The sequence below is a fragment of the Ptychodera flava genome, unplaced genomic scaffold (assembly GCF_041260155.1).
Source record: "Ptychodera flava strain L36383 unplaced genomic scaffold, AS_Pfla_20210202 Scaffold_33__1_contigs__length_2856901_pilon, whole genome shotgun sequence".
Classification (NCBI taxonomy): domain Eukaryota; kingdom Metazoa; phylum Hemichordata; class Enteropneusta; family Ptychoderidae; genus Ptychodera; species Ptychodera flava.
The window spans coordinates 2440606-2462629 of NW_027248355.1; the positions used below are offsets into that span (position 1 = coordinate 2440606).

Below are 22024 nucleotides of genomic sequence, written 5' to 3' on the forward strand. Positions count from 1 at the left end.
TTAATTCCCCTTTAATACTTTTTAAAAAACTATTTTAACTATTTAAAAATAGAGAATTGTCATGATTCACACAACTATCTCCTACCTTATTTCCTCAAGATGTAGGACTGCTATCTTGCCATAAAGTGTTAAAATTTAGCTCAGATGACTTCGAGTTTTCTGAAATTTTATCATCATGCTTCTACGGTAACCAAAATATTGAGAAAAACTCACTGACAAATACCATTACCCAATTAAAAGAACATAATATATACCGTAATAGGAAACCAAAATGGACTGTTTTTCTCATCAATTTGCTATAGGGTCCTTCAAAAACGCCCTGACTACATTCAGCGTTAATTAAGCTACAACTGACGAAAAGGTCAGGGACATTTTATTAATGCTCTGACTTAAAAAATCATCAATCACAGATGTTATGTGTTTTGTGTCGTTTCATAATATGTACACAAAAATAAACGGTTCGATGAAACATTACATCCATTTTTTGCACTATTCTATCATTTTGTAAAAATTTAGCTGTAAAATGTTTGATTTCGTTACACTTTTGTTATACTAACTCCTTTTTAATTATCACTATTCAGTTCCAATCATGTTTGCCACATGTATTCTCTATATGGTTCAACTATTTAGTCATTATACTCGGTTTAATGCTTTACCAACGAATTTACTCGCTTCAACACGCAATGCATTTGTGTACGTCAAGTGTATCGATCATTGCACTGTTGTCTACATTGGTTTCTTCTGAAGGTATTTTATCTTGTTCGATTTTTATTCCTATATTACGTACTTTTTTCTTTCAATCAAATATGAAGAGCATGACTAACTGCATCTATTATGGATGATCCTATCACACAGGGCAAATATGGAAAAGTCATGAAAAATGTTGATAATTCCCCGTTATAATAATTAACGTAGAATATCCTGGCTAAGAAAAAATATTGGGACTCTAGAGTTATACAATATGTTTCTGATCTACCGCTTACTTTTTAAGATGTTTAAGTAAATGCAATTTTAACTGTCTTATTAAAATCGAATATATATATAATGAATTTGAAATTGTCACATATATTTGAATTTGAATTGTTTATCAATCCTCGTAATGTGTTTCTCAAGCACAAAAATCTGCAAACTTAAAAAGTTCACTTTTTCAGTGTGTATGCGAACGTTACATTGAATAAAGTCCTCTAATACGCGTGTTTTCTGTAGTAAAATAAATAAATCACAATGCAAATCTTTCATATCCTGAAAATCAAGTGCAAAAGTACGAAAAACATACAAATTGTCATTTTGTTCGTTTAATGTTGTTCTATGCTTTCAACTACATTTAAATTCATGCACGGGGGGGGGGATACAGGAAAATGACAGCTAAATGGCGACCATCTGGAAATTGTTGGTAGCTAACTTTTTTATCTCTAAGTGATGAAGGTATTAATACTCATGCTAAGTAACATATTTTATATCATTCAATAAAATGTTTCGCCGAGAAATAACTCTAATTTGCTCTAGCTCCGCTATATGTATTTGTGCGTTTTAAGTTATTATGTCAAAAAACACTGTGCTATGAAATAAGCAAAATTTAATTTATGCAAATCAGGATTCAAATATGATTAATTACGATTACGAACTTATTTCTATTGTGGCACTAAGAAAAATATGCAGAGTTTCACCATATGAAGTCTATTTGTATTTCTATTTTTATTTCCTTGGGAAATCTGTGATATTTTGGCCGCCATTTTGTTTATGCTCATTATCTCAAAGTGCCCAAAGCTGACAGAGTGACGGTAACATTTTTTCTATGTGATGATGTTCACAAGCAAAATTTGGTTTGAAAAACGTAAGAGGTTAAAAAAAGGTTGGGTGAGAAAAGTTGACTTGGCTGCCGGACTAAATCTACCGGATATGAATTCAAATACAGCTAGTCTACAAACTCTCTTTACATTGAGTCTGACCTACATCGCTTTTATGTCAGAAAAGACGATACAAATGTACATACATTTCGTGTTATGGCACACAACAAACGATTAATCAGTCAGGTCTGACAAATCTCTTTGAATTTTGAATTTACTGACATCAACTAAGCCTTATTAGTGGTTGTGCTATCAAGGAACATTAGGTATTCATGCGTTTTTATTCATCATGTCAATCCGTGAAAGAGAGTCATTTGACCAAACATCTGGTCCCTAAAAGGATTAAAATACCTTATGAATACTCCAAATGAACAAAAAATAACCTTTTGCATTAAAAGGTCAAAATATAGAAGTAATAATTTAACATAAATTCCTTCAAATGTTAATACCTTTTTTAAAAATCTGACAAATTATACTCTTAAATGTACAGCCATGCCATTATTAAATTTAAAGAACGAGATTCGTTTATTTTTAAAGGTTGAGAGTGCGCTTCAGAATGTTGTGGAGGTAAACATGGAAAGACAGCAATAATCATTGGTACCGTACGTACGTACCTATGTACGTATTAGGTGATTGGGTACAGTACGTTGTGAGTTCGAACCCGATTGAAACCACCGTATTATAGTCTGCACAGATGTCCTCATATTGAAAAAGGCTAGTTATTCAATTCGGTATTGACATGACGTTTCTCTCTCTCTCTCTCTCTCTCTCTCTCTCTCTCTCTCTCTCTCTCTCTCTCTCAGGTTTTTGTTTGAAAACCAGAGAGGGTTTAAGTCTACATTCCTCCCCGTTTATTCACAAAAGTATCTCTACTTTGTCACAATTTTGTCTGTTTTGTCGAACGTCCCAATGACGAGGAATATGAATTCTGCCTATTTGAACATGCCAGATACTTAGACAATCAGGGTGTCTAGCATACGGGTGCCAAAAGTATTGTACACTGTGTAGTCAACATTGCTTTGAATTGAATAAATACTGGTACTGGTCCGTGACCTCTAACTCGGCTACAGATACAATTAGTCGAGATCAGTCGTATAGAACGATTCCTGTGTCCTTCTTTAGGCCCCAATCAAAAGCGCTCGAGAACGGTTGAGACCCTGCAAATGTAGTGCAGCTGGCCGGCAGTGCAAAAGACAGCAGAGCGCACAATTTTATTCCACCCCTCCCCATGGTCTCGCAGGGTACTATTGTGACAAGATGGTATTCATTAAAATATTAACGTTCTGAACGGCATGTTTCTCCAAAGGGTGTTGTACCCTCTTGTAACTATCGATACAAGATGGTACTTAATTTAAAGTACGAATGTTCTTAGCTTTCTGGTTATAATGCATAACAAAAAATTAAATTAAAAATTTAACTCTTCCATTTGTTCACCCTTTACTAAGGTAGAACACGCCTCGGGGACAGAAATTTGGGGCTTCCAAATTATCAATTCTCTTCTGACTTACCACTTGTGTGGGCTCATTTTAAAGCTCTTGATTAAAGAAAAGTATTCACCGTCTTAGTTTTTCGAAAATCGAGAATTTTATTTTCCACCGTAGAGCTAAGACATGGATGGCAGCCATTTTGAATTTTAAATATCACCAAATTTTTCGTAATTTATCTCTCTAGTACCAAAATTTCCGCCGTGACCCCTGATTTTTATTCTTGCTTTGGTAAGAGAATTGTCGAAAGTTTATTTGAGGAAATGTTGAACAAATGTCTGAGTCTTTCACATCGCTTCATAATTATAACTAAAAATACTGCCCTGACCTCGCATCCAAGGTTTTGGTAGCAGTAACTTATTACTCAGTATTCAAAGTGCAATCAAAATATTTTCACCTTAAAGAGAGGTGGTGGTCGGAAATGCGCATGTGCAACTTTCTTGATTACAAACATTGTATTTCATGCACTATATATAGATGCATCATGTCAAAATAGCTGCGACATTTAAATTTAACAATGTACATTGAGACAAACATGTTTTAACTTTCATCAATCGCCAACGTACCTTGGATACAGTGTTTATATCGGTCGTAGGGGTCCCTAGCGACCTTTGAGCGCCGATCCGACGACCACCGCCCTTTAAGCTTTAGGATTAAGTAGTCACAAAGCATGACACAAATTTTCAACATTCTACCTTTTGTTTTCGGGACATCACAGTGATTGATCGACGGTGTTCAACTGCGGCAGCGGGACCTGTGTTGTAGCGGCATCATTCAAAATATTTGTCGCGCGCTAACAAAAAGCGTCACACACACACAGACACACACACACACCACACACACACACAGAGGTATATTATTCACACGAGCTCTACCCGTGCCACAATCCACAGGTGTCAGCGAGCACGAACTATCCAGAATGCACGACAGAACATCGCTTCATAATTATAACTAAAAATACTGCCCTGACCTCGCATCCTAGGTTTTGGTAGCAGTAACTTATCACTCAGTATTCAAAGTGCAATCAAAATATTTTGAATGAAAGACGTTTTACCAATACGCAATACGGTCTGTGACTATTTATGTGCTGGTTAACAGATATTCGCCACTATAGTCAATACGCAAACATTTACTGGTGGGTCATCAACATCTGGGTTATAATCCTGTGAAGGGCTTAGAATTGCGATATGTGTCGCTGGCAAATTGAAATTACTTGTGATGTACTTGTGATTACATCGATGTACATGGAAAAATACATCGCAATAGGACTCTTACCTGACAACAAAACTAAGATAATCTCACAGAAGTTGTAAATTGTTGGTACATTGTTTTACGAAAACGCCACTATATTCGACGCCTTGCAAAAATACCGATGCGCAACCCGAATAAGACTGAAAGTATTTCACTTGAAAGTATATCGGGGAGTCTGTTTAATGCGTGGAGAATAGCGATAGATGTCGGTCTTAAAGCTGGTATAACTATGTGAGTGGGTACCGGAGTAAAGTGGTCCATAAATGGCACCCTTGTTCAAGTTTTTAATCATTACCTCTGGGTTCAGAGCCCCGATGCAAAATTATTATCCTCAAATTATTTATTGCCGGTTTCATAAAATAAAGTGAACCTGGTTTTCATATCATATACTCATTTCCGTTTCACATCACGGATTAATTACACTTATTGAATATTACCACGACGCTGAGCAGAAAGCCAAACAGTGCTTGTCGACGCATGCATTACTATATATAATCCCATGGTATTTTTCTCTGTTTGACGTCATCGTATACGAGTGTTTCGGCTCGAAGTTGTACGGCTCCGCGAAAAACACGAGTATACGCGTACGATGACGTCAAACAGAGAAAAATTCCATGGGATTATATATTTATCACATGAACAGTCTTCTTATTTTTCTTTGATGTGGATGGATCAAAATTATTGTAACAAATTGCATGGTTTTTATCGCGATTTTGTGTTTTTCCTTACGCGGATTACTTTCATTTATTGGGTAAAGCGGTCCGTCACCCAGGAGATGTGCGAATGTTTACAGGCATACTTTCATTCATAAATCCGATTAAGCTGAACTTTTGATACATGAAATGGTATCTCCACCAATCAGACATACGGATTCGGTCACATGCGCATGTCAATCATTGTCTCGCGCTGGACCTCTGCCAGGGCAAGTCTACCATCGGCGGACATGACTTTCACCGCGCTAGCGACAGATAACCATAGTATTTTGACTTATTCAGAATATTTACAATTATATTTATGAAACTAATGCAACGACACGATCGAAACAGTAGTTACCATTCTTAGAGATGCTGTGGATATTAAAATATCACAAGTTTACGACCTTAGGCGAGCCCGAAAGTTTCAGATCGATGACACACACAGAGTGTACGCTTGTAAGTTGTAGTGGGCACTGCCGTCACCGGTCTTCGCCGGTGGCCATCTCGGTCGTCAATTTTTCGTCTTACGGATTTTGATGTTTGCTGCGACACATATATCGCCCGTAGGTACATCCCAATTTTGTTACTTGACGGGAACTCTGTTCTGTTGTGAGTGTTTTCCTAGTCAACTTTCGAAATACATCGGATTCTACGGCGCTGCACTGTAGGTCGACAGCTTATATGTTTTCACTTACGCTGCAGGTTTGATTCCGATCGAGAAACGACGGAATAATTTGGGTGATGAAGGAAATTTATCGTTGTTCGTAAAATAACTTTATGCTTGTGCCTTCTATGTCGCTTTCCCGAAGATAATACGGTACTCATTTATTAAGTTGAACTTTCGTTGAGGTGTGTATTTCGGGTTTATCGCCAACCTCGATCGCCAGGTACGACGTCGCTTGGCGATCGCCAGGTTCGACGACGTCCACTTTTAGCCTTACCACTTGAGCTGTGACGTTGCTTAGCCATTATAACGATCGATGGTATCCTCATTCGATTCTTGGGAATAGCTGAAGCTTTAGCGACTCGAAATGTCGTTGGACATGCCTTCTATATTTCCATATCTTGATTTATCGGGTCACCTTTTTGTCAAAATGTCATGAGAGCACGGCATCGATCACGACAAATCGGTCTGTGTGGCAACGTGCATGTACGAACGGTACCATTGCAGAAAAAAGTTCCGGTTGATGACGTACAACAGCGGTAATATGGATTTCTTATCTGTGCTGGTGTACGTCACACAGGTGGAGATACGGGCCAGTTCATGTGATAATCATTTATAATATTACGTTCATAGTGGTTGAAATTTTATATTTAAAAAAAGAGATTCTGACAGGGTTTTCTCTCGTCTGCGCCATTGCGCAAATTGCACATTTCGAGCCATTGTCTGCTTTGAAAAAGTTACTGACTGCGCGGAAATCGCGCACAAAACACAGTAAGCAAAGATGTCCATTTGTTATTTGAGGGTGTCCCAAGCGCATAGTGTAGCGACATGTGAATTTGCTGTTGTTTCTAGAAATAATGATCCCTTGGAAAATAAAATATCGCCTGACATTCAGCTTTGGTGACGTGCATGACGTGGAGTGTACGCATCGAAAATAACAGCCAACGACGTATTTGCGGTTCAGTCTCCACGGATACTAGTGCAATTTGATGTTCATGTTTTTAAAGTTCCATTAGCTGTATCTTCTGGCGATTTTTCCGTTAGTTTTGATTGAAATGAGCACTGGCTCATGTTGAAAAGCCTGTCAAATAACAACGAATCGCATATTATTCGGAAACATTACGTGCCCTACAACTAAATAACATGTGATTTTACCACGAAAATTTCAATTTTTGTCCGGACAGAAATACAAACTCTGTTGACACGCGGATTGCAACGTAGGCATTCTTCTGCACCTGTGCGAGCCATTTACAGCAATTTCAAAATAAATATTCATTACTTATGCCCGGTACTTACGTCGTAGTCCATTGTCCGAGCACGTTGCGTAGCCAGATGTCTGGCAATCCACGACGCAATGTTGTTTTGATCCCGCAATAAGCGTGAACTTGTACATGCCAGACGTCAACAAACGAGCTCGGAAGGGCAACACGTTTGAACAAAAATAAGCAGTTTTATGTGGCTATAACATCGCTAATCATGTTTGTTTCTTCGTAAAACAACATTTTGCAACAAATGTGAGCCTCCAACATGGAATTTTCCGAGGTAAAAAATGGTCAAAAGTTACCAATAATGGCCCTTTAAAGTTTGAAAGCAGTAAACAATCATCAATGATGAAATTATGAATAAAAGTCTAGGTTTAGACGATCGATCTCGATCACAATAAAACAGCAATCGTGTTATTGGCACCAAGGAGGGGTAGGCCTACACCTGATATTTTCATACGGGGATGTGCTGGCCAATTGCCAATTACATCAACCTATGTATATTCCGAAAATATGGCCAACTGTTAGGGATGTGCTTTGCAAAGTTTAGGAATTTCACCTTTATTCCGTTGCACGTGACAGTTTTCCGGAAGCATAGGACATTTGCTTTGTTATTGACCCATGCTAAGGGTTTTTTTTGGGATAAAAATCGACCTATGTTTAGGGATTTTTTCGTTAAAAAGTGACCCATTCGGCCGGAGCATATTTTCATGGCGCGTCTGTTTTCATGCGCTCACGTGCTGATTGAGCAGGAACACATCGCGTTCGTTCGAAAAGATGACTAAAAATAGCAGTAAAAGGCTGGCAGCGTAACATGTAATACCCGTCTGATGTACACATTGTGCAGTTCTGAACATCGAACTAGTCGTTATCTTGCTCTGTGTGAAGTTTGCAGATGCGCTTTAACATTTCCTGTTTTGTCGTTTTTGTTTCGGTTATTTTGATCTTACGAAGTAACAAAAAAGAAGACGATAAAACCGCTATACCTCACCATTTTTAACTGCACACATGATTGGAGGCAAGACTTGTTTTGTCTTATTTATGATACAGCGTGTTACTTACCTCTGGTAAAGCTCGGCTACGTTCACAGCCTTCTGGTCGATTGTAGCGTCCGTAGGCATAGTGTATTGTTTTTGTACCACTCCTAAGTTAGCTAGGAAGTACCCGATTGAAAAGCTGGACAGTATGATGAAAGCATTAGCGACGATTCGTCTGTTGGTCATTTTTTTGTCTCTCCCCTCAGTCGTTGCCTGCTGAAAATGAAATACAGAACACATAATGAACATGCGGGATACAACCTCAAATGTTTTAAAAATAGGTATAGAAGATTCCATTCTATTGGGCAGGGACGGCCACGCTAATGTCAACCTTGACCAATTTAATGTTCACCACGTGTCAGGCAGATGGTGTTCAGAGTGTATTCGCGTACCATCTCAGGTATAGAGATGACGTTCTCGCCTCCTCAAGGAACGCCACGAGTAACTAAACAGAAAGGATACGTGTTCCGTGATGTTTGTCAGAAAAGGTTAATGGAGGCAAAACGTGGAGAGCCAGAATTTCTTGGATGTGCCATGCCATGTAGTATGCGCTTTGAAAGTGAAAGACTCGCACTGTTACTCACAATTTCCCCAATGAAAATACTCCATTCTCTCACAAATCAAGAACTGGGTTACAGTGCAAAGCGTGGTGTAGCAGAGACACAAATTACCGAATATTTACCAATATTTGAAATTCAAAATAGGGGCCAACCCTCTGTTAACTCTATGGCGAAAAAATAACCTTTTCGAATTTCCAAAGCTAAGACGGTGAATATTTTTCTTTGTAAAAACGGTTTTAAATTCGATCATGTGTACAAGTGGAAGATTAGAAAGGAATTGGAAAACTTTGAAAGTCCAAATATCTGTCCCCGAGGCACGTAATGGGTCATTTTACCAACAAGGTCTCTTATAAAAATGATGCACATCGAGAGAGCTTTTTTGTAATTAGTTAAAAGAATGAAATACCGGACTGTAAATGGCAGTACAGGATTGTTCGACTGTGCCACCATAACTCTGACACGTGACAAGATATGACGATCACAGTTTCACTATTCGTTTACACATTTCAACACGTGTGAACCTGACCGACATTAATCTGTTCCGCTCGCGTTGCGCATGTTTTTTGGAAGGAAGGACGTTAAAGGAGACTGATGTACATTTCTAAATTGACGTTCTTGAAGATAAGGCAATATTTTAGGCCTAATTAGCCATATCCCGGGTGTGAGATAGGTAAATTGTATACAAGTAGTTTCCGACAATGCACAAGTTTCTATCGCCGCAGCTTTCATAAACGATTAAGTACTCACAATATGCTGCTTCAACGATCAAGTTAAGCATAAGATCGTCATAGCAACCATGACGACTGACCACAAATAATGCGACATCGGTATGCTTTTTCAACCCAATTTTTATTAAAGTGTACAGATCGATGTGAAAAAGGGGGTAATCTCTGTGCAAGGAAGTGACAGCTACCACGACAGCGCCTCGTGTAAAGCAGTACGGCACACAAGCAACAGCGTTGGCAGGGCCAAAGCGGATGACATTGCTGCCAGAATTTGGAATGAGCAAGGCAAGATAATTAAAAGCCCCCACTCAATTATCTGAACTTGATAAAATATTCAATGGAAAACAAAAGAATGATAAACGGTTAATGGGCTGATGACACATTCGCTATAGCGAGAACCAGGGATTGAGAAGGGTGTCTTTAGTATTTTTTAGTTCAGATAATTACATATATATACTTAATGACGTTGTAATTAATCTGTGGTGAATATTGTTCATGGTGTTGATCAGAATACTTTTAGCGAAATTGCAAACAAGTTGCAGAAGTTTAAATATACAGACAACTGCAATATATACTGAAACACGTGAGCATTTTCAGTTCATATTTCGTTACACTTCTGCTTGATATTCAGAAATGTTGGCGACGCCGGTTTGACATACAGAAATGATGCTGTACCATGACTCATTGAAATCTGATCAAGGTATAGCAAGTGGACCTTTTCAGAGTGTTTTCGCCATTTACGATCAATCTTCTTTCAATGTAAATTGAACACTTAACAAGGCTTTGCTGTGTTTTAAAGTTTTTCTTCTGACGTTTACCACAGCCAGTGCTTCAAAGAATGACAGTCAGGATTGACATTTTTAATCCCTGCGTTGTGATATTCACCAAAAACCATGTCACATGCATATAACTCCTACAGGCTAACTGCCATATCACGTAAATGTCACTCGAAGGCCGCTCTGGTTTCTTTATCATGCATATGTCACTCCCTTAGCTAAATGCTGTATCATATGAATGTCACGTCATCATTTATGGCCACAACATCATACTGGATACCATAATGTACTACACTTACGGACATACCGGAGGATACTTTGTACACTACACTGGACGCCTAATAATAAGTCATACTCGATGCTGTTCTGTTCCTTGATGGTCATACCAGAATCCATGGTGTTAATTTATGGTCACACTTGATGCTGTGGTCTTAATTAATGGTCATACATTAATTGCCATATTGGTTACAATGATGTTGATTAATGTATTTACAATATGGTATGTGGTTCTATTGATGGTCATGCCGGATGCCACGGTGTTCACTGATGGTCCTATTGGATGCTGAGATGTTCATTGATGGTCATGCCGGATGCTGGGATGTCATTGGCGGTCACACTAGATGTTTGTTGATGGTCATCCTGGATTCTTTGGTGTTCATTGATGGTCATACTGGATGCCACGGTGTTCATTGATGGTCATACTGGATTTTTTTGTGTTTATTGATGGTCATACAGATGCTCAAATTAAAAAAAAAGGTTGTAGCAGCAACTTGACCAGGGTCAACAGCGTCGGTGCTTTTGCACAGTAAACACACCTGTCTGGATACCTCGCCATCCGTAAAATGGCATGGGCATGTGCGGGATTATATACTTTCCATCGATATTTACATTTCGAATAGCAGCTATAGCATGAGTTCACTCAATGGTTGAAATGACAAGTAAACGTCAAACTTCATTCACTCCACAGGCCTCCAAATGAATACACCCAAGCTGCAGTTCACAGAAGAAATGGGTGAACGAAAAACTACTGAGGTACACCCACCCCAACCCCAACCCCCTGCGGCCGGGGGAGGGGTATTCAGACTCGAGCACTATGAAGGGTTAAACTAAACATTCCACAGGACGAAGCATAACTCTGCAATTTAAATCGGGGCGGGGGGGGGGGGATTAAACTGAATGGACAATGGTGCCTGTTCAGAGTCAAAAACATGCTACAGCCAAAAGTAGCTAGCGGTGGAAAGATGATCTTTATCATAATTCCCTTGGTCAAAAGTCTACATGAAGCCAGAGAGGGGTTAAAACCTTGACAGGCGCGTAGAGTTTTCAGTGTGGAGTAACCTAAAAACCATATTCTTCCTGCGTATACCACATTGTTAATGCCAAGCCCCTGTGTCTTTCTACAGCAGTACCCCCGGGCAGTAGCGCATTCACATCATCCAAAATTCGTAGTCTCCCTTTTATAACATTTATCTTTGTATTTATTTGGATATCGAGGGCTCATGCTGGCACAGTGCCGTGCTGGTAAAGAAACTAGCTACATCGCTGTGAATATGCATACAGATTTGTGCATTAATATTCTTGTCTCGAGCTCTTTCACGGGCATGCGTACACCACCTGCCAAACTATTGTATACTCGCCGGCTGCTTTTAAAATAAACGGGGAGCTATTGTTATATTTGTCTGGGAACAAATGACAATTCATACATCATCGAAGCCTGACATGTCGACCCTGTATGATTGCATGGAAAGACTCATATCTCTATTGGGGGGAAACGCCGCGATGAGTATCCTGCTCTCGGAGAACATATCTATCCCCAAAGTCATGATCAATGTAAATTATAAAGTTTAAATGCACCGTGACCTTCACATTTGCTCTTAACAGCAAACTTTGACTTGGTCCGAGTCTTTGAATAAACAGTAATTTAGTCAATGCGATAAAATAGTAGAGTAATTGCAACTGTTTTTCCTGACCGCGATGTAGTGAAGCTGTCGTTAATGCTACTGCCGATAGCGTTCACTCCCCGCACGCACAAATCTACCGCTTACACAAGCCTGAAGACGGCAAATGATCGTATTGCGGACTCTCATTTCAAAAAAAAAGTAATATCAATGCATTCAACCTTGCTGAAATTGACATTTTCAATGAGATTTATTTTCTCTGATATTTCTGTAAAACACTAGAATCCATTATTAGCATGCATATCCTCCATGATTTAATGTAGTTCACAACTCTAAAATGGAAGACTTAAAATTTTGCCCAAAATTTTCCACAAGCAAACTTCAAACATTTTCTCTCAAAATCAATAATAAAAATCGGGGGTCACCGGTAAAAATTTGTACTAGTAGGGACACAAATTACCCAATATTTACCGATATTTGAAATTCAAAATGGCCGGAATCCCCATGGTATCTCTATAGGGGATAATTAATATCCTGAGTTTCACACTAAGCCGGTGAAAACGTTTTTTACTCCGTAAGGTTCAAAGCGAGCCCCACAGCCGGTAGACAAATAGAATATTTTACAAGTTGAGAGTCACAGTATGTGTCTCCAAGGCGCATTCTATCTTAAGTTTGCGTATTTCATCTATCAGCGGGAGTAGCGGCATTAATTTCATTGAACAATTAAGGTAGTATGCGCCTCGAAGGTGAAAGACTTAAACATTTGCTCAAAACTTTCCTCAAAGAATATTTCAACCATTCTCTTTCAAAATCAAGAGTAAAAATCGGGGGTCACCGTGCAAATTTTGGCTCTAGAGAAACAAATTACTCAAGATTTACCGATATTTGAAATTCAACATGGCCGCCATCCCTGTGTTAACTTTACGGAGAAAAAAAATAAAATTTTCAATTATCGAATTCGAAAAACTAAGCCGATGAAAAGTTTCCTTACACAAAAGCTTAGAAATGAGCCCCCACAAGTGGTAGATCAAAAAAAGAAATAAAAAAGTTTGAGAGTCCAAATATCTGTCCCCGAGGAGTGCTCTACAGTTGTACAAATGCGTTTACATTACACGACATACTTCTTCACAACAACATAAACATAATCAACCGGTATTCATTCAGAGTCAGAGGACAAATAATAAATGTGGCAATGTGTGCGCATGCGTAATAGTATGAGCTTCAAACGTACATGTATAATGTGAAACATTCCTGAAGAATTTTATTCGAGCGATTTGTCTGTACATAAAAGTCATCCATTGGCATGCATAGGAAAAAGGCACTAAACAACAACAACAACAAAAACAATAATAATAATGTTATTACACAATTACCATGATAATGAGGATCATGATCAGAACAACATATCGGACAATAATGAGGCCGGAGAGTAATTCTATTAGTCACCGTTCTGAAAGAATAAATTTCGACAATCTCCAAGTCGCTAAGTGTACCTCCGTAGTATGCTCTGTAATTCGTTCCAGTATTTTTGACCCCAAAGCAGAAAGTCGTTCCCTGGCAAGGTCATTACCACTAGCAAAGAGTGACGTATCATTGACATCGCAGTGGAATTTATATCTGCATGATGACGTCACATTCTATTTCCTTGTGCTTGAGTTTATACGGCCATTTTGAGTCGAAATTTCTAAACACCTTTGTGTCTGAACGTGAACATTTCTGACTTGGTTCGTTCTCCTTGTGGACGTGATCGGCTTCAATAGCAAAAAAGGCAACACCACAGTACATAAAGAGGGCAAAAATACCCGCTAAATTTATTCTTGGCACGGTTATTTGCGGATCGAGCGATTGTCTGTTGTCAGACAGTCTTGAACAAAAGACTACATAGAAACTAAGGAAGCTGTAGATACGGGTGCTGTGGCGTATTGATCGAGCTGTATACTGAAAGGCAAAATATCAAATTCGAGCAGAACCCGTGGGCTTGTCTTTGAAAAATGCATTTTCTTATCGCCGAGGTAGTAGTCAACAGGAGTAGAGTATCAGCCGAAAAAGCGGATACAGGTTGATCTCTTCAAGACTATGTATTTCATCATTTCCCGAACTTTAATCAGCGACATCCATCTGTGTCGAAAATGCACTACCGAGAAAGCCTATCAGCCGATGGGCAAATCTAGAATGTAGATATCTGTTTGGCCGTTTGCTTATCGTGGAGAATTGAACGGAAAGCTTAAGGCCCAACCTACGTCTAAATTCTAGACAACAATGCGGGCTGGCTCGCAGCCGGTGAGTATGCACAGCTCGGAAACTACGAACATGTCCTTAAGATGAGGTCGATAATGTATGCGACGTAATACCCGCGTTACTGTCCTGAACGATAACTGTATTTTTACCGCTTAAAATCAATATTTTATGCCGACTGTGAGGTAAAAGAGTATATTTCAGAAAGAGGCAATCTATTTTACCCAAGTGTAATCCTGAATAGACTTCGCAAGTCCTGCTTGGCAACGCGTCCTTGAGATAGTTGTATTGACGGGGGAGTTCAAATACTGCTTATCGATACAGACTGACCGAAAGCGTCAAAATTTTGCTTGCGAAAGACAAATGCGCAGTTGGTGATATTTACCCGATTATGAGGTGTTTCAGTCACGGCTCTCCTGTCAGAAATGTTCGCGTGTTACACCACCCTCAGTGTCCATAAGCCAAAAAGCCATAGGTATCCATGGGAGGTGACGAAGTCTCCTTGAAACGACTATGCAGCGCGAGCTTTACCAGCTGCGTACACCAGATCCACCGTACCTACCAATCAGATCCCAGTAGCTTCAGAAAAAAATTAGCATAATAATGAACTTTCTTTCATATGTCTATGTTTGTTCAACTGAGGTTAATATTTATCTGAACGTATGCCTGTTAGCCCATCCATATTTTCAAATAATCCGAAAAAATCACAAATTTCTTAGAAAATCCTCTCTCAAAAATGACGATGCTAGGCGGTTTGGGTTGTCTTTTTGCCTTGTTGGACACAAAATATGAATGTGTACATTTCCTAAGTGTTATTTACCACCATTGTTATACTCACATTTCGCTTCCTAATTTATGAATGAGTTTATTTCGTCGTTTCATCGTGCATTAGTAAAGCGTTGCCATGAATCCCAAAACGATGACAACAACATTAACATTTTATTCATCTTATCTACAATAGCGCTTTACTGCATGCAGTTATATCCTTAGCTAACACTTTGCAAAAACGGATAGAGATTTCCGGTCCATAGCTTCAGGGATCACGATAATGAAATTGCCGACTGCTTCCCCGTCCTGTCCGCCTTCGTTTACCATCCGTCGCTGTCACATAAGACGCTCTAGTATTTGACTCTATCCGTCAGCAAACGAACGACCTTTCACCTCGACTGTATTCATGCTTCTGTGAAATTTTCTTGTCCTCGCCGACCAGTCGAGAGAATAATCTTACTGAAATCATCTCATTTTTGCTAAACATTTCAGGGTCCCCTCTTAGGGTAAAATGCATCGTATTTTTTCAGGTGTGCTGCTTATACGGAGTTATTTTGAAGACTGTTCAGGTAACAGGGTTTTCAACGTATTGCTTTTGTTGTTATATATATATATATATATATATATATATATATATATATATATATATATATATATATATATATATATATATATATATATATATATATATATATACAATATTATACAATGTGCCCCTCCGGTTATCACCATATATATATATATATATATATATATATATATATATATATATATATATATATATATATATATACATATATATATATATATATATATATAAATATATATATATATATATATATATATATATATATATATATATATATATATATATATATATATATATATATAATATATATATATATATATACACACACACACAATGTTATACAATGTGCCCCTCCGGTTATCACCATAATGGCTTTATGGCAACCTCTGAACTTGGGCATTATATATATATATATATATATATATATATATATATATATAATATATATATATATTATAATATTATATATATATATATATATATATATATATATATAATATATATATATTTGCATGCAATATGCGTGAAATTTACACATGGATAAGAAATAAGTATAGGTATAATATTTTGCACTTGAAATAATCTGTGTTATTATATATATATATATATATATATATATATATATATATATATATATATATATATATAATATACAAAAAAGAAATATATAAATTTATTATAGGTATGTACTCGGATCAATATATTAAGTTTGATAAGCAATAAATAAAGTACATTCAAATAGTCATTCAGAAAAAGTGGCTTCATCGATCTTATTTGTGAGTGTTTATAGTTGAATGTTCGGTTTAAAAGTGGAATTGTGAAAAGTATGTTCGATCAAAAATTGAATCTCATGAAAATAGTAGTAGCCTCGAAATTTCTAGGCATTGTCCTCTCTATGTAACATTTTTTCTATTCTGATCTTTTTGCAAACAGAACAAACACATCTATTCTGAATATGGGAAAATCAAACGTGTGGTAATGCGTTTGAAGCTCAAACTGCTAGCTAGCTCCATTTTTACATGTCATCGCTCACAAAGAACCAACCTTGCAGACAAGAGTCAATTCTGTAGACCAATGAAGCAAATGTCATTAGCTGTAGAATAACGCCCGGAGCAATGCCTTTCATGCTGCAGGAATTCAAAGCTATTCGCGCACAAAAGCTGTTCAGAAACTGTCAAATAGCGGCCATGTGGGAACGATTTTATATTATATTCCAGCGGACGAGGAGATGACAGCAGCTGTAGTAGCAGCAACAACAATAACATCAATAAATAAGAAAAAGAATAACAATAATAGTAATAGTAATAATACATTATTGTTCATCAAGTATGAAACTTTTTTCCAAATTCAAATCAAAAATGAAGGAACGACACTTAAAAATGCTAAAAATTCAAAGTACATTATATACAATACAAAAAATAGGCTGTGGGTTCGAGTCCCGCATGTGTCACTTTTCATTTCATTTACTATATTTCAAACAAAATATAATGGACACAGAGATGTGACAGTCACTCTTACCCTAAATCATTCGTCGTTGTCTTCATTTTCAAAACATCGACCGCTAACGTCAGAAAATATATCCTGGAAACTGGTTAAGGTAGTATGCGCCTCGAAAGTGAAAAAAAACTTAAAAGTTCAGTTTAAATTTACATTCCTAAGGAATGTTTCAACCATTCTCTTTCAAAATCAAGAATAAAATTCGGGGATCAAGCAGCAAATTGTGGTGCTAGAAAAACAAATTACCCAAGATGTGCCTTTATTTCAAATTAAAAATGGTCGCCATCCCTGTTTTAACTGTAAGGAGAGCAATACAACTTTCGGCTTTCGAAACAATACATGTAAGGACGTGAAAAGTTTGCTTACACCAAGAGCTTCAAAATTAACCCTTACAAGTGGTAGATCAGAAAAGAACTGGAAAAGTTTCAGAGTTCCCGATGTGCACTCTACCTTAACGAGGACCTACGAGGAACTGAAAATAAGCATCTTGTGGATCATGTGATGTGTACATCAACACCTCAACCCAAATCGATAAATATTTCCCTAGAATTCGGTGGCCTGGTTGTGCAATTACCTGAGGTCTTGAAGTTATTTCACGATTTTCCGCCCTTACAAATTACTCATTAAAAAAGTGTGTAATTTAAAAAGAAAAGTAGATGAGCTAACATTTGCAAGTTAAAACAACCCCATTGTCCCAAATTAGTTCCAATCGTGTTTATGGTTTCAGAGACGCTAAGCCTTATTGAAGCAGACGACAGAATGAGGAAACGGTTGATCGCACATATTCTATTTCTGAACACATTCATTCGCCATGAAAACACGCAATGACGTGTCCTATGTGATCAAAGTGAACGCATCCGACGCGTCACTGATCGTCGAAAACCTTAGGGAGTGGTAGAACCTAGCTGTGGGAACGCAGCTATCTGTTGGCAGGATCGCGTCACTACGCGGGTCATCAAAGGTCAACCCCGATCCGTGGCGGAGTTGAACTTTTGATGACCCGCATAGCGACGCACGTTACCCTGCCAACAGATAGCTGCGTTTCCCCTTCGTTGAATTTTCCCGTAGCACATTTATGGAAAGCAAATACACACAAGACGAGGCCTTAGGGTGCGAAAATTACAGAGAGAGAGAGAGAGAGAGAGAGAGAGAGAGAGCAGTAGGAAGTGTTTTCACTTTCCGTTATAAAGTTTAGTTCGCGATACACTAAAATACAATATGACACACGGGAGATGTTTTTGAAAAAGGGCAATTGAAAACATGTATGACCCCTCTTTACACGAGCTTTGTCGAAAATCTGTTTTTAGTGAATGCTTCGAGTATACGGAACACGTGCTAGATCGACCACATCTCACAATTCACTCCATGCAGGCGATCTTTGACGTGATACAAAATTGTATGCTTACCCTGTCTGTTTCTCGGCAAACTTCCATAAATTCCAATTGACTGCTGGACACGACTTCGAATTTTTGCAGTTCGACTCTCTTATAGTATTGTATGACCGACTTCCTGTATTCAAACCAAAGACCGAGCCTCTCGGGGATATTGTTACTGCCGCAAATGTTCAGCCTGCGCGACCCTTTGCATCGCCCAGCACAAATATTTTTCAATAGCTGTAGATCTGTAACTGGACACTTTTATAAGTCAGCGTATAGATATGTTAGGGGCCATGGATAATTAAAACATGCGCACACTGAGTGAACGCAACTAGGTGCGTTTGGCCTAAACCCTCCCCTCCTCTGAACGAAAGTTTGGAAGTGCGAAAATCCCAACCAAGCCTCAGTCTGTATCAGCTTACGAACAATCGATAAATTTGTCGCTATGAAATCATGCTCATCCCGGGCATACCTCTAAAATCAATCTTTGTTCAGGGCAAACTCGACAATAATGCAACCGACAAAATGAAATGAATTGAAACAGTGTATCCAAAATGATCGCCTTTTGTTTTTACTCGCGCGCTAAACAGGAATGCTGGTGTAGCGCACTTGACTGGTACACGCCGCGCCGAACAATAGAGTGCGGTATTTTGCGAAACATAAAAACGTGTAGCGAGATGTTGCGATATAAAATCATGTCGTGCAATTTTTGCGCACGCTAATCGAAATACAGCCGAACCTCCTCCCCCTGAACACAGAAATTGCTTTTACATGAGCGTGTTTTCATTATCTACGGCCTCTTAGTGAGCAGTTAGCGTAGAGCACTGGAGGAAGAAATATAACGGCTGGCGGTATAGTGGCCATTTTCGGGCCTGTGGCGGCTACTGTATGATTGCTTGCTACAAATGAAGTAAACAGAGGCGGGAATTTACTGACTATTGATTGGTCAGAAGTTTCGGCGGAAAGTGTGTGATTGGCTACTGTATTGAGGGTGGCTAATGACTTTCTTATAGGGCACGATGCGAGTGCTTCATGAACTCTATTAAACTTAGCTCGGTTATTGAACCATGCACTCTTTTAAAAGGTGGGGATTTGGTGGAGCGCTTTCGACTGTGATGTCTTCGCCAGGCCTGGCCCTTGACTGGGTGCCGTGCAGTATGAGTTAAAATGGCTGTGCCGCCAACAAAGCTGTTCGTGCGAAGTTTTTCAGCGGGCGAGCAAATTTCAAAACTAAATCAGCGGGCGGGTAGGATTAATCGATATCTACCGAGGGTGGCGACGAAATTTCATTATCTTCAGCAGGCAGGGAGAAAATTTTTGACAGTGGGTACCGGAAAATACATAGAGGGAGGGGAAAGCCGTTGTTGATGATATAACTTGAGGGGAGATTAAGCGCCTAACGTAGAGGGGAGCAATGTTCCTAAGTATATTCAGTATACTGTTAGCTGCTGGTACGGTTTTGTGTTGATCTTGTTTGCCCAGTGGGAATTTATCGTACAACGTCGGGGAAATTCAGTAGTAGGGGGAGGCAGTGGGAAGTTGTGTTAAGGCACGCTAACTCCAGAGTAACCGTGGTTGTGGGGAGTGGGGAGCGGACAGGCCATCGATACTTGAGGGCAGTGGGCATCAAAACTCATTTGGAGGGCACGTTTTCCGTGTACGCTAGCAGTGGGAGGGCAGTTACGAACAACTCTACTTTCCCCTCTAAATTTTTGGTCAAGGTAAAAAAGGAGTAAAATTGGTGTAAGCCCTCAAAACATGTTCTATGATGATTTTGCGAAATTGATGAAGCTTAGATTCCGATCAAAAATCTACTGAATTTATTCGGTGTTATACCTCACCCCTAGCTGCAATAGCCCAATGGCCGCGCGCATGACTTTTCTCTCGTGTTGGCTGCATGTAGCGCCGGCCCGCAGACAGCTGTGGTGTTGAATTAAATCCGCTGATACGCACAGCCGATTAGCCAGTTGACAATATTTGCAGAGCAATTACGGTGTATACACAGTTTGGAGAAGGACTTGTAGGTAATAAAGAAAGCAGTCAGACTTTATTTTAAATATCACAGTCAAAATTAATAAAATAAAAAAATAAACCGTTGCACAAAGAACCCTACCCATTCCCACCCTAGGGGACTGACTTTTGTCCCCTGTTTACATACTATAGATTTGTCTGTGGAACACATATTATTTGACTGATCTATATCGCCAACAAAGGCCACCGTAGGCCTGTGGCAACCGTAAGCCGCTAAGCGGACTACGCTGATTAAGTCAACACTGGACAGCAATTGCTGGCACATATTGTCGCTTATGGTCAATTTCGAATGTGTAAGGGGCGACGTCAAAAGATCGATGTTTGAAAAAAAACTTAATTGCTTAAGTTTGGGGGTGGGGGGTTTTCGGCCAAATTAATTTCTGTGCAGTCAAAAACGATTTTACGTCTTTTTGGCAAATTTTACGATTTCAAGGCTGTTTTTTGTACGCTAAAACCGATCCAGTCACCCGTATTTTTGTTACTTTATAATGGTTTTCAATTTTTATTTAATTCAATGGTACATTGGTACGTCGTTTGAAAGAATTAGTACAGGGTATGAGTCCGCAATGTTTTTCAATTTTAGGTCAGTTAAGTTAGAAGGGGGGTGGGGGGGGGGGTCTGAGGCCAAACTTAAGCAATTAAGTTAGATTTATTATATTGAACTTTTGATGTTGCCCCTAATAAACCGACCTAAAATATCCTCACTTTTCCAAGACTTTTCTTTGAATAAGACCCATTAAAGACTGAAAAAAGTGTATAACACTGTCATCAGTGTCGAAAGTGGCATGTAAATTCAAACGCTTTAACATCATTTTAGATTTCCCGCCATTTTACATTAAAGACGAAATAAAGATTACAACAATTAAATTTGTATGTGCAGAAAATACTGTTTTTGTACTTTTCCATTGGGGCACCATTTAATGAGTGCAGCACCCGTTTATTATTCAGCTTGTTAAACGTGTAGGCATGGTCCAAATCAATTCAACGAGCAGTGATACTTCTATACAAATCCTTCAGTTAGCACATTTACACGAACCAGCTATGGTTTGAAAATAATATCATGAAAATAATGCATAAAATTCACAGCTATATGGGCTTTAACTGTAACTTTATTCGCTGTAAATGCTTTCTATTCAATAGTTTAATCAGCAGATTAGCAAACCACAGGCTAAAAGGGGCAGTCTTCAATCCCTTGTTCTCGCATCAGTAGTTGTTGACATTGATTGTTTATGTGATTCTAGTCCTTTATTCTCCTTTGAAAGTTGTGTACAGTTAGTCAGTTTGCCCCTTTAAGCGGCTTGTCCAATCTCACAGTATCGACTATCGGAA

General features: G+C 38.6%; 1 protein-coding gene across 6 annotated transcripts in view; it reads right to left on the reverse strand.

Annotated features, from left to right (window-relative positions):
- Positions 1 to 18892, reverse strand: part of LOC139127588 (uncharacterized) — a 35532-nt gene extending 16640 nt beyond the window's left edge. For 2 of the 6 annotated variants that reach the window (XM_070693497.1, XM_070693495.1), the window contains exons 1-2: positions 14820 to 14994; positions 8266 to 8453 (exon numbers count right to left, since the gene is read on the reverse strand). In XM_070693497.1, coding sequence (XP_070549598.1) covers positions 8266 to 8426 — 161 coding nt within the window. In that variant the 5' untranslated portion in view covers positions 8427 to 8453; positions 14820 to 14994. Of the gene's footprint in view, positions 1 to 8265; positions 8457 to 14819; positions 15002 to 18694 lie in introns of those variants that run through there. The other 4 variants (XM_070693492.1, XM_070693493.1, XM_070693494.1 and 1 more) reach the window with 4 other exon arrangements.
- Positions 18893 to 22024: the final 3132 nt, after the last annotated feature.